Source organism: Lygodium microphyllum, chromosome 9 (genome assembly GCF_053477565.2).
Source record: "Lygodium microphyllum isolate KBCC chromosome 9, Lygodium_microphyllum_v1.1.10, whole genome shotgun sequence".
NCBI classification, from domain to species: domain Eukaryota; kingdom Viridiplantae; phylum Streptophyta; class Polypodiopsida; order Schizaeales; family Lygodiaceae; genus Lygodium; species Lygodium microphyllum.
Window position 1 is genome coordinate 98,558,464 of NC_141143.1, and position 14,552 is coordinate 98,573,015.

At 39.1% G+C, this 14,552-nt stretch overlaps 1 protein-coding gene across 10 annotated transcripts in view; it reads right to left on the reverse strand.

The window, feature by feature from the left end:
* Nucleotides 1-5,915, reverse strand: part of LOC148031345 (Nucleotidyltransferase family protein) — a 58,901-nt gene extending 52,986 nt beyond the window's left edge. For 3 of the 10 annotated variants that reach the window (XR_015691879.1, XR_015691881.1, XM_087684871.1), the window contains exons 1-3: nt 3,761-5,914; nt 3,292-3,666; nt 2,960-3,183 (exon numbers count right to left, since the gene is read on the reverse strand). Coding sequence is in view for 5 of the 10 variants with exons in the window: in XM_087684871.1 (XP_087540997.1) it covers nt 2,960-3,183; nt 3,292-3,666; nt 3,761-5,680 (2,519 nt within the window). In the remaining 5 variants the exon portion in view is untranslated. Of the gene's footprint in view, nt 1-2,928; nt 3,184-3,291; nt 3,667-3,760 lie in introns of all 10 variants that reach the window. The other 7 variants (XR_015691876.1, XR_015691877.1, XM_087684869.1 and 4 more) reach the window with 4 other exon arrangements.
* Between the last annotated feature and the right edge of the window lie 8,637 nt (nt 5,916-14,552).

Sequence of the window (14,552 nt, forward strand, 5' to 3'; positions counted from 1 at the left end):
GGGTATGAGGATGTACAAGGTTGTCAAGCTTATCTCATCTCATGGTAGCTTGTGAGAGCAAGACTTTCATGCCAGATTTCTCATAGACAATATGGACTCACGATCATTGTCACAGATGGAAGCTCATAGCTAGCTACTATTGGCTGGTACATATGGACAGCCAAATGTAGCTATTGCTTGAATTTTTGGACGTATCTACTACAAAGACTCTCTCTCAGATCTGGACAAAGACTATGCATACTCTTCATGGGAGATGGAAAGAATGCACGGCAGCTCAAAGACTATGAGGAAGAGGAAAGTTGCTTTTCTCAAGACATGGGATCTTGGCACCTTTTTCCTATTCCAAACCTACATGCTTTGGCATTATAGACCTCTACACTGGCTATTCACTCAAGCTTTGTAATAGACTTCCGCTTGTTATATAATTCTTGACGTGGAAGTCCCTTACAAGGCTGCTTTGTACGTGGTTTTTTGCCTTGGGACACTTTATTCTCATGTGTTAATAGAATTTTTACTTTTCTCTAGGCCAAAAAAAGTGTTTAATAAAATTTGTTTTTTTCCCTTGGAGTGAAATGGTATGTGAAACCTTGCACACTAAAACATTTCATTAAGGAAATGTGTTCCATGTTTACTAGGGTGGCACACATGCAAGGAAGATTCAAAAACGACGTTACAGGAACTCATAAGTGACTCGGGCTGCATCCCAAGCCTAGAATTTGCCATGTTTCGGTTATGATTTGTGACCAACAATCAAAATTAAAAGCTTCGCAAAGAAGTTTGAGCTTGGCAACAATATTTTGCAGTCAGCAAAGGAGAAAATGGGAGCTTCTTCTCACCAAGTCTCCAATCACTTCAAGCCAAAGAAAACCCCCACAGCAGCCAATAATCAGTCTAGCGACAACCAGCAAAAGCAACCAGCTACTTCCATGGGGATAAGATTTGTCCATGCAATAAGAAGATGAGGACCTCAAACTGGAAAACCTTTGTAAACAACATCAAAGTACCAAGTACTTCTCTTTTATTTTCAGCAAAAGAATGCTTTGTTAATGCACATAGCAGTTCAGCTATCACATAGATAAGACCACGTTTGGCCTACATGACCTCTTAAAGGATCACAAGAATTATTAATAGCCATACATGACCTCTTAAAGGATCACAAGAATTATTAATAGCCAAACCATTAGGGTTTTAAGCAACAACAGTTCTTGTCAAAATGGTGCAGACTCCATATGGCTCCTATTATCAGGTCCATAATGCACTAATCCCCACTATTATACAGTGGGATTGATTGGTACGACAGCAAAGTCTCGCAATCTAACAGCACTAAGAAGCTTTCAACATTTGGCTGATGAGTTGAACCACGTTGATGTCATCTTGGCAAGCCACAGTCTTATGATATATTGACTAATGTCTCCCTAACTGCCCTAACCTTGGGACTTGTTTGTAGCAAGTGATCCTATGGCCAATGCTACAACAACCCATCGAAGACATGCAAGGATGTAACACTTGGTAATGGCACCTCTTGTTAGATTTATAATCACCCACCTTGGTTTTCTTTAACATATTGCCCCGTCCTCGATAAGTTTTGTATTAATTTGGACTCAACTCCAGTGGGCAGGAAACCTATCATTCCAGCCACATTGTTGAGTCACCCAAAACATAAATCTGAGTTCCTCGATCCCAAAACAAGAACAGCTAGCATTTCATGATACTCAAAATAGACAAGAAAATCCAAAGGCAGAGATGATCCACCAATTAATAAATTATAACAGCTCTCATAATGTCTACAAGAATAACAGCAGCCAACAGTGAACCTTCACTGCATAAACTGTATGCAATCCTGCATGCTCCACACTGTATCCTTGGAATACACCTGCTAGCACACTAAGTTTACCGCCCCACAGGCCCCCAGCCTACGGCAATCCAATGCCCTGAACCTTTGAAGCCTCCAGTCACAGACTACAATCTCAAACCTATCCAACCAGTCCAAATGGGGCAGTCAGCTGGCTGCATGCCCACCTGCCACGTCATTGTCTTGTCATGCACAAACAACAAGGCAAAGACAGAGTGAGTTGATCCAAATACAAGACTGGGGGAACTGAGAATCCGAGCACAGTGAGGTTAGAGAGCCCCAACTGAAAGTGTAAATGCATAAAAGAAGGCTTTCTGATCTGACGCCCATAAATGCTAATCAGGCAGTGAAATGAATACTCATCAGACCTAATATAGACAACAAATGCCTGAAAAATACAACAAGACCCCTAAAATGTAGGAAACTGTGTCACATCATCAGTGTTCAATGGGACGAAAGAGATAGCACAAGGTTATATAAAGTTCTTAAACAAACTCGATGACAGATCTGATGTGTCCAATCCTAATTTGCAAATAAATGAAAGATTCCAAATGTACTCCATGTTTTTGTTCCACTTTCTGCTCAGTCTTTTCATTTACCCTTGATAAGAGGTCCATTCAAAGGCCATTGTGTGTATGTTTTAAGACTAAGCTGCAAGTAAATGAAACGTTTTTGCTTCATTCTGCTCAGTCCTTATCAACACAAGGTCAGTTAAAAGGACAAACTTACTAACCTCGATCTTATGCCTATAGCAGTGTGAGACATTCCTCAAACTAAGGTTTACTGTTTAGTTACTGGTATGGGTTGTGCACTTACACATAACAGTGATATCGACTCAGTTCATGCATATGACACTAGCACCTGAGTAAGAGCTAGGACCCATTCCCATAAGTGACACTCTGGTAGCAGTTCAGGGTAATGGAGGTTTGCACACGTCATCTAATAGCAAACGTAAGTTCAAGCCTATAAACAACTCAACACCCATTTCTTTGATCCAAAAAGGGAAGGAAATTACTCATTGGGTTTCAAAGACTGGTTTCAATAATCTGTATAAGGGAAAATAATTATGCACTAACAATAGGCATTTCAAAATATAAACCACCGTACGCATAGCTGGAGAGAGTTCCACGATATGTTTCATTCACTTGACGACATTTGGCCCAATGCTTCACCATAAAAGCTAGTTGCCGCAATCGGGCATCAATCTGAGCGTAATCATGTAAAAGCTTTGTATTCACAACAGCAAGCATGTTGTTGATGCAGACATCACATGATATACCAGTTGTCGGATCTGAAAATTTTACGATGGGGACCCTTGCATGAGTTAATGCCTGCATTATCAAAATGCAAATAAGGCCTGATTTCTAACAGTCAGCACAAACTTTGCTCAAGTTCACGTAATTTTAGAGGAATTCATTGAGGAGCATCCAAAGCAATACCTGGACATTCTGCATTTTGTTGGTTCGTAAAGCATTTGCTAGCCTGAGCACCAGATCTGATTTGCTTGAAATTTCACTGCTAATTGAAAGGCAAATATCGATGTCACTATTGCGCACTCCAAAGGCATTGGCACATGACCCAAACAAGTAAAGTCGAGCATCAGGCCAGATTCCAGACACAAGTTCATCCAGAGAAGAAAGAAGTTGCTTTCTTCTCATTTCCTCATCTTTGCAAGGTATCAATGTCTTAAAGATAGAGAGCAACTCGCTGGTGAATTTTTCCATATCATTACGGTGTGAAAGTTCCCTTCTATATTGCCTAATTGATCGAATGACTCTAAGGCCACGTCCCAGTGTAATATCAGTTTTCACGTCCTACAGATAACAAATCAACAACATAAGCACGCCATCAAGCCAGGGTTGCCTTTGACAACATATTTGTACCCTGTGTACACACTCATACTCTTACCTGAGAAACCCTGACTCGATTTACAGCGCTATTTTGCTCCTCTTTTTCTTTATCATCATCGAGTTCCAAGAACCCAACACAGCCCAGAATTGTTTCATCATCAAGTCCACTAGATCCATCCTCCTTCAAGGAATTAAGAGCAGGCTCCACTTTTGTCATCTCGGCATTCTCAGCTGATGGCAGTATTTGCAAAGCTTGTTTTGATTCTTCAATGGCAGAACTTGGTGCAGAATCTAGCCTAGTACCAGATGGAAGACTAGAATGATCTTCTTGGAGAGGCATCTTCAAACTACTTTTGTTCCCAAGATCATTTGGCACAATCATATCTATGCTTTGCTTTTGTGACACATTTACAGAACTTGGCTGTTTCAGCCGCCATTCTTGAGCTTGTCCTCTTCGTTTCTTGATATCATCTCGAGATTTCTGAACCTCCTGAGACCTGCCCGGTGTGGCAATATCAGGGTTGGAAACTTTGACCTTCCTTGTGCGTTCAGAAAGGCCAAGATCCAATTCACTTACAGGTTCATTCAGACCATGTTTGGCATCCTTTTCTTCATCTGCACCTGCAATATGTTCCAAGGTGGTCTTATCTGCAGCGCTCCTTGGGCTGTTAACTATGACTGGACCATTTGATAGCTCTGAGCTTGACCTGAGTTGAGTGATGCTGGCATTTGCCTGTTCTTCAGTCTTGACCATGTTTATGGTTGCATTCAAAATGCTGACACCAAGGTGCTCTTCCTGTTTACCAAGAGTCTCCACTTTGTTCCTATTTGTTGTATTGGTCCAGCCCTTCCAGTCACCTACTTTTAGAGCCTCATTGTGAAACTGCTTCACACCTGTCTCATCCAAAACTTGTACAGTATAGCTTTTGATTGTGTCCGATGGTTCACCAAAAATACTACACACCTCAGTAGCATTTGGATGATAAAACGGAAATCCCTGATTTGGAGTATTCCAGACATCTCCAGCAAGATTCCAAGAGACAGCCTCCTCTCTTCGCTTTAGAGGTCCAATTGGGCCATGCTTCACAACGCTCCCCTTAGAGGGAAGGCTTATACTAGAATTCAAAAATTCTTCCCCTCCTAAATGAAACTTTTCATGGTGTGATACATTTGCTGACGATACATTCAAGCCATTCTTCTTAGACTGCTCAAGAGACTGCGTTCTAACGGATCTTAAACTCGGAAGCTGCATGGCATTCTGCACGGACATTCTCTCCTTCTCAGTGAAAGGATTATCAGCCGGTGCTATCCCCTGAGCCTGTAATGACCATGGCATATCCTGTCCCATGAATCCAGGATGCGTATAACTGGGAGGTGGTGGTGGGCGACTATACAGAGTGTGATCCCCGTACACAGGGCAACGAAACTGTGTATACGGGTGTGGAACGGTATCATTGATACCTCTGAAGGGTTGATTACCTGCTGGACAGAACAAAGGATCCAAGGGGGAAGGCAAACCACGATCGACCACGGGAGCATCATGATGTCGCACGGAGGGGTTGAATGCTGGGCCAAACGTAGGGGACAGGGGCAATGACCACTCGGCACGATACTGATGATGCTGCTGGTGATGGTTTCGCATGGCCTCCATAGGATTGGCGGAAAGGGGGTGGCTGGGTCCCAAGGCTGCAACCGCAGGGTCGAGGAACGGGAGGGCTGCATCGGCAGGGTCGACGCTGCTGATGCTCCCAAAGCTCGCGCCTGCGTCCAAGGAGGAGCCTCTGCTGAAGCTCCCACTGCTGTGGGCGCTGCCGCTGCTCCAGCCACCGGTTCGGTCATCGCTAGCGCTGCCGCTACTACCGCCACCGCTACGGTTGTCAGGATTGGATCCTTGCTGAATCAATTGAAGAAGGAACTCGCCCCTGCGTGGGGCACCAGGAGGGGCGTCAGCAGGGGGCTGAAAATTATGCGAAGCCATGCATCAGGGATTTTAGGGCTAGCGGTGAGGAGATAAGGCAGACTTTCTAGGAGCTTGTGAGGGACGAGAGGAGGGGGCAAAGGAAGAGGAGCAGGAGGGGGCACGGACAGGATCGGACGCCATAGCCAGCAGGCGCAAGAGGCTGTGATTAAAAGAAGCCCCTGCCGGAAATTAATATTCGGGGAATAAAACTACAGCAGACGACAATCATGAAACAGCCCTCTTAAGATTCATCAATGGTTAGATAGCCTTAATACTGTTTTGGTCAACAAAGGAATCATCACCCCCCTTAACGTCTTACTGTTTTTGAAAGTTGGTCACTTTGATTAATGTAATGATTAATGATTAATCTGATCTAATGCATGCTCTTTGGAGCCTTTGATGCTTAATCCTGTTTACAGCAGTATATCTACTTTCACCATATAAATAATATAACCGCCTTATAAATAAAAACCTTTAGCATGTTCAAAATGGTGCTGATGTTTTCGAAACTTGGTTCCTTTGATTAATGTAATGATTCATCTAATCTACTACATACTCTTTGGAGCCATTAATGCTTAGTCGTGTTTAATCATCAACTCTAGCATGTTCAGAATGGCCTTAATTCCTCTCATCTAACCTAGAACATCTTCTTTGGAACCATTAATGTTTAATCCAATTTATCAAATCTAGCATGTTTTTTTCTAATGTGCAATAATCTGATTTTGCTCTTAGAGAGGTATTTGCAATGCACCTTAAAGGTGCCATCGGCAAGTCCAAAAACTTTTAGCTAACACCCCAAAAACAAATTCATACACTAGCCCTCTTCAATAGTTTGAAACCAACATTGAAGATATGTGCTTTTTTCTTAATTCTTCTAAAGCTAACGCATCCCTTACAATAGTTGGATAGAGGGAGTCATGCTTGACTCTCACTTCCTTGCCCATTCCTACTTTATTTCTAATATTCCAAATGGGATGAATGGAAACTGCCCTAAGAATATTCCAAAGTTTGAGAGACTCCTCATCAAGTTTGCCCCTGTCATCAAAGAGAGTTGTTTTTCATTCTAATGTTGGAGTTGAGGCATGCTTTCTACACCCAATATCTGACCCTCTTTCATACCATTTGAATAGCAGAACATAGGGCAACAAGGTGAAACCTTGGTAAACATACCCAAACCAAAATTTTGCGCCCAACTTCTTGGTGCAGATTTTCCAAAGCAAAGTGTTAAGCTTGTTAGATGGGGTATTTCTCCATACCCTCCTAATGTGGGACAATGGTCTCTAAGGAAGGTAGCCTTCCATGCTTCCTATATCTTAACATTATTTTTGGACTCAAATTTTGTATGCAACATCAATGGTAAGCTTTTACTTAGGAGGTATGTGCAAGAAGACACTTTGCCTATATAATTCTATATCGTCGATGCCTCCAGTGCCAAGATTAGTGTGTGCAAGACAGATATGCTTTCCCTCACAATCTCAAAGGCTCAAGACTAAATGTTATAGATACCTTGATTTCCCCATGGGGATTCCCCTCATTGAAAGGCAGAAGTTTGAATGGCTTAAAGACAAAATGGAGGCCAACTGAGGGATCTAAGTGGTAGAATTACCCTTCTCAATGCGATAATTAATCCAAGTAGTAAGCTTTGTCGCTACAACTTGCTTGTTCTCTAAGATATGTTGGGGATCATTGGAAAGGCTAGCCATGGATTTTGTGTGGGGCTATGCCAATACCACGAACTAGCATTCTAATGCTTGTGATCTTTGTGAGCCCCGAGCAAACAATAGTCTAGGGCTGAAGACCATGTCTACCAAGGCAACCAAGACCCTCTTTAAACTCATGGCTATATGACCTCCCTTGGGTTCACCTCATGACCCATTGGATGCAAGGAGTTGTACAGGTCAAGGGCAAGTGGGAAGACGTCCTCATGGCATACACGGAGTTCAAGATGAGGGAGACTCTCAAAGTCATCTCTATCCTTAAATCTTGAGAAAACTCTATTAAATCAATGAAATGGAACAAGAACACACAGAGATGTGGGGATTCCTCCTTGAACTAGTGTATGTAGCTATCACCCTTTGCTTATGGTAACAACAAGGCCCTGGCAAAGAATTGCCTTAAGCTTTGCCAAGCCCTTGACTAGAAGGGTCTGTGGCACTAGCATGACATTTGGCTCCATCCCGAGGCTAGATCATGGAAGGCAATGAGTTTGCCTAAACCAAGTAGAATATGTTGGGCTAAGTCAACTCATGGCAAGTAGAAACGAGAATTGGCCTATTGCATGTGTCTCTACCAGAGGACCCATCACTAAATCCCTCCTCACCACGAAAGGTAGGCTCCTCTACCACTAGCATGTTCAACAATAGCCTTAATGAGCTTATTGCTCTAATCTCATCTTAATATTGTTTTGGTCAACAAAGAATCATCATGCCACTTAATATCTTAATGTTTTTAAACTTATTACGATTAATCACTTTATTGGCCTAATGGTTAGTATAATGTAATACAAGCCTTCAGAGCCATTAATGTTAAATCCTATTTAATCACCTCTAGCATGTTCAAAATAGCCTTAAAGAGCTTATTGATTTGATCTAACCTAATACATACTCTTTGAAATCTTTAATGTCTAATCTAGTTAATCACCTTGGCATGTTTGTCAATGGCCTTAAAGAGCTTATTGCTCTAATCTAACCAAAGCATTCTCTTTGCAACCATTAACATTCAATCATCTTTAATCACCTCCATCATGTTGACAATGGCCTTGTCTCAAGTCAAAAGCCTTTACGAGGCTTGTTTGTTCACAATAACCCTATCTTAAACATCCTTATAAGGCTTAGAACGCAATTACTTTTCTTTGCATTCTAAAAAATGCCCTTTTCAAAAGGTCATCCTGGAGCAAATTTTTTGTTTTTATTGAATCTAAGATATGTGTGTTTTTCACAATTTATTCTATTATGAGACAAGGATATTCAAAAAAACCACACTATCATGGAAGCTCTTTGTCTATGTGTTACTTAATACTTGCTTGAGTTATTGAACACGTGATTGTAAAAGAGGAATGAAGAAAAGTTGAGCACCTTATTGGTTTGTCTCATTCTACATAAAACAATCATGATTTGTGGTGCAACTGGAACAAAAATACGCATGTTTCAACCGGTTGAAGCCTCTCTTCATTTTCTTCAAACTATTGATTTCATCAAATGAGCCATTGTCATAGATATGCACATTAGTTATTAATTACCATGTTGTGCCTAGCTACTTCTCATATTCCATCTCTTATTCACAATGCAATGCTCTTACACATTGCAATGATGGGACCTCACTACTATCTCCCATGATATCTTAAAATCATGGCGTTGATGGCATCAACAATGTGGAGCTATAGTGCAATAATGAATCTAACATAGGGCAATTGCACTAGCTTAGAGAACATGTTGTTTTGAGGCCTACTTCAAGCTCAAGAAGTCAAATTAATGGCATGGCAATTGTTGATAAAGAGTGGCTTGTAGTTATCGCATGGACAAGTCTCAACTTACCACCTTGTCATTATTCCTCAAAAAGGTTACTTGCGTAAGGTTCACAATTGGCATGGAATGGTGCATGCACCAACACTATCCTACAATATCTAACATGGGTTAACATCAACCAACATGAGTGACCCACATTAATGGAGGCATGCCATGTATTATATTACAAGTGACTCCATAAAACAAAGACATATCAGATATAATGGAGAGCCGAGGGTGCATGTTTAGGTATGAGGACTGGCAATAGGGCAAGAAGGATATGTGTAATGAGTCATGTGTCCCAAGATGACATGGATGCATGAAAATAAGTTTTGCCTCATTGATCATGGGGCCATGCATATTGTAAGGCACGAATGGATTATTCCAAGCTCGTGAAGCAACATGAGTTGTAGTTTTGGATATATGTGGATAGTTATGCAAGTACATGAAGTTTAAACAAAACCCTACGCTTTATCAACTTGAGTATATATGTAATCTCAAGCATGCTACATGCGTGAGCCAACCAACAACATGTGATTTGAATGAACTTTAAGTTTGTGAAGTTGTGGATGACAATGTGATTTTAACAACCATTGTAAAGTTCAACAAATGGTGTGACCATTACTTTCACTCAACTTTTGATCCAACCTTTATTTTTTGTATACGAGTTTGCAATTGAATCAATGGATGCTATTAAAACCTCTTCATTATGTTGCTCACTTGAAATTCACCACTCTTGTAGCCATCTATACTTGTGGACTAGCTCTCAAATGACAATTGAACTACTATGTAAATGGCATTTTGAAAATTACTAAAGAATAAGAAGTTATTTTGTAAAAGATATGGCATGCAAACTATGGACAAAAGTTCTACTTCCTTCATTCCTTTTTTAACTAGATATTGTAACTATCCATAGGTTCTCTAAAACTAGATCAGCCATATTTCACACTTTCAAGGCTAATGTGTTTGGAATGTTGTACGCAACTTTTTTGCCAAGGCAATACTAAAAGTAACGTTTGGGCCATAAAATGCAATTTAAGACCGATGTGTGTCAAATGTTGTAGCTATTTTAACAAACCAACATGGTAATAGTGTTTCTATGAATGGTGATGGTACAAACTAAGAGAGCATGGCCTTACAAACCATATCAAGGTGGTATTTCAAATAAATTTGTTCAATACACGTTAGACGAAACTTTTAGCTTTGTCAAATTTTATATGAGCAACAATTGCTACTCTTTATTGCATGAAAACATTGTGCATCTTATCAATGATAGTGAGTGTGGTAAGGATTGCATATGGCAACAACCAATGGTTGGCATGATAAGTAGTGCATATGGCAATGCCAATGGTAACTTAGACACATTTTCTTGGACCAGACATGAGTGTCAAACAACTAACCTTGAAGCTTTGAGCGAATATGACACCTTATAAAGCATATAGTCATAAATGCTTTAATTAGTATGCCCACCTTAGATGTTTTGCATGTGCTCAAGGGAGACCTGGAACTACCCAAGGATAGGGGCATACTACCAAGGGTTCTTGTGGCAATAACAAGAAACACTTCATGTTTTGCATCCATTTTGACATTGTTTTGACATGGAGTATTGATTTGATGTGGATTATTAATTAATATCTACCTTGCTTAGGTTTCCAACTTACCATTACGCTTGGTTTGTTTTATCTTATGTTTGCCTTGATTAACTTCCCCTAGAATTGATTCTTCACCCATTGATTTTAATTTGTGTTAGATTATTGTTTGAGCTCTCACATGCTCAATTATCAACTTTCCATTGGGCTTGGTTTAAGATATAGGAACTTGACATCCTATTACTTGTGAACTATGACATGCCTCATTCAACATAATCTAGAGTCCAAAGTAAATATTCAATGTTAAAGTGAAAATGCATCATAATTAGCATTCAAAATTGTTGTCCAAAATTTCAAGTTATCTCTAGTTACTAAAATCCATTTTATTTTAATGGAGAAAATTTATTTCCATTATCCAATTTCCCATCTCTCTTAGGAAAGTGGAAGTTTAACTCAATATAAAAGAAACCAAGAGGCCCTTATATGTGTGGAAGGTTTGACATGGAATGTGATCACACCTTATTCGTGAATGTTTAATACAAAGGTTACTAAAAGGAAATATTCAACTCTCAACACATTTACAAATCACTGCTACACTTGGCTCTCATGCTAGTCGATTGCTATTCTATGAGCATATGTTGCCCCCGTCTTACACATCAATCGTGTCCTAGGCAATGTCCTAGAATAGTAGTCTTGGCTAAATTTTTCATTCCTTCTCCTATTTCACTATTTAGTAATACACATGGACAAGCATACTTGATAGACATATGTATTCTTTTCAATTCACACAATCCACGAAGTGTTCCCAAGGACGATGGCATCCAATATTATATAACCTATACTGGGTTTAGAATGTCACAGGTTACTCTCTTTATCATATCATCATGTAAAGAATCAATATGAAAGGGGGTCCTTTATTATCAAAACAACATAACTTTCAAAAGTAGAGGATTTTTATGGATGCACTATTACTGGTGATTCTAATGTCATAAAAGTAACATTTATGCGTCTATGCATCATGAGCACAATGGTATGCAATATAGGATTGCTTGTATAAGTGGCTGATTAGTACATTGGATGAATATTTAGTCCAAACATGAGCAAGTTGAAGGGAATCGTGGGTGCCTAGACAATTAATGCTAGTGATGGGTGGATGAATGCCTACAAAACTAGATTAATTCAAATTTTAGTGGGCTTGGATCTACATGAGATTGCAATTGAATGGGGAGCCCATCTATGTATTGTTTTCTCACACTTGTATAGAGTATGTTCAAGCTTGGAGGAGGAGGATATGGGAGTATGCTACAACAACAAGTGCTGAACATGGTGTTGTCCATATGTTGTGCTTCCACTCATGAGTCTCAACAAATTAATCTACAAGAAACCAATGAGGTATTTGGATAGCCATTATAGTCTGAGAGTTTTCTAATGGCAAATATTTAAGTGCTATTTTTTCCTTATTGGTGGATCACTTCAACCTACATTCATAGTTGCCAATCATATAAAAGCCGAGCAAAGTGCTCACAACTCTCAAACATTTTAAATTTAAAAAATAATTCACAAGTTTGTAATCATAGCTCTATTTGGCTTCATCGGGTAGCTCATTGACAAGCTAACCTATTTGGAGATCACAAGATATGTTCTACTTGGCTTTGTTGGTCACTTATACTACAAAAACATGCTTGATTTAGGCATCCTTCTTTTTTACAAGTACAGGTCCTCCATATTTGATTTTCTGCTCTTATTTGGCACACAAATTGGGGGCGATTTATTTATACTTTATTGGCCTCTATAGTAATCGTGATGTAAGAGGTGATGTCTTTGGAGTTTAATGGTTTTGTTTGTTTTCAACATCTGCAATAGAAATGTATACCCAACTTACAAGCATGACATCCACATCTACAATTTGGGGGTGATTTATTTATACTTTATTGGCCTCTATAGTAATCATGATGTAAGAGGTGATGTCTTTGGAGTTTAATGGTTTTCTTTGTTTTCAACATCTACAATAGAAATCTATACCTAACTTACAAGCATGACATCAACATCTACAATAAGGAAGCTAGATAGGTGTGAAGGGCTAACCAAGGAGTAGTCCCCAAAAAATGCTCTAAAAGTTGACACGATGATCTCTTCGATCCATATATAGGAAGCAAGGAGTATGATATGATAAGAATCCAACTATTAAGGAGTTTACATGGGCAAAACATTGATGTATTATTGATGTCGAGATGTAGGGCACTTTGATTTCAAATCAATATGAGTATTGTTACTGTAGAGTAAGGCACCACCCCTAAATTCACCACAAAATCCATAAAATAGTACCACTTCTTACAGGGATTTGAGATCACAAAACATTTCAAGGAATTTTCAATGCATAAGTGAATCTTGCCTCTATTTAATGGAGAGGAGAGATGTATGCCCATGAGAGTCATCAGCCTACAAGGCATATGCTTTGTGAGAGGTGTATTGTTCGTGCCCATAAGAGGTGTATTTATTAGCCCATGAGAGGTGTATTTATTCCAACCATGAGAGACATATTTGTTTAGCCCATGAGTGGTGTTTTTATTCAACCCATGAGAGAGGCAAATGCCCAAATGAGGTGTACCTATTGGTTGGGGGACATTTACTAGTCAGGTTTGAGTATTTGTTTTGGTGCTCCTAATTATTTCAGCCTGCCATCTAGCCCTTTTGGCTCATTCTTGTTTTTAGATCTTGATTTGATGGTGTTTACTGATAAATAATCGATCAATCTTGGTGCTCTTTGGCATAAACTAACAGACTAGTCCCTAATCAACCAAGATTCATAAACCGCCACTTCTTAGCAGCTCTTGGAAAATGCACCATAGATCGAGACAAAAAATAAGCCCAATACCTGGATTTAGAGCTCTAGATTTGAGCCTTCTAAACTCACCTAAATAGCCCAAGAGCATATAGACACTATGAATTGATTTAACTAAAGCATTTAGGCATAGAACTATATTATTTATTGTGAAAAGGGTCAAGAACCTTAGTGTGAATAAGCAAGCAAAAAACTTGCACTATTTGTGTAAGCAAAGTTATTTTTGGGCAAAATAATAAAATCATTAAATACATACATTGAGGAGAGCCCTCTTAATTCAAGGGCAAGGATTGTACCCATAGTTGGTGACATGCACTCTCTCTTTCTTTTTTTCATGTTCATACTTTCTTGGTTTCTTGTGAATTTCATGTATGAAGATTAAGCTATGGTTTGAGGTTCCAATAGTGGTATTCAAGCTTTGGTGATTGGTGCAACGATCATATGAAATTAAGTTAAGATATGCTACAAGTTAAACTTTGATTTAGAAAAAATAACTCATTAATATGCAACAATGTCCTATAACCATGAAGTATAAATTCTAGTATAGAAATTCTAAGGAATTTTGCATGAATAGAGAACCTAAAAATTCCAAATAAAGCTTTTTGTTGGTAAAAAAATAATAAGATTCATGTTTGACCTACATATGCTTTGATCATACAAATATTTAGTAAAGTGTGCATATTAGAGTTTATAATGCAAAATGTACTAGTATTTACAATATATTTCGTATTTAAATAAATACTATTTCTTTCATGTCTTTTGATTTTATTTTACCATCTCTATGTAGTAATTTCTTTAGATAATATTTACCTTATGTCAATCTACACCTACATTTTCCCAAATTCATAACTTGAAGTCTCATTGGAATCCTCCACACTAGATGATTTCATTATGCAAAACCATTTATCTATTCTAGTTTGAGTTCAAGACATGATTGGTCTAATATTGATCTTGCA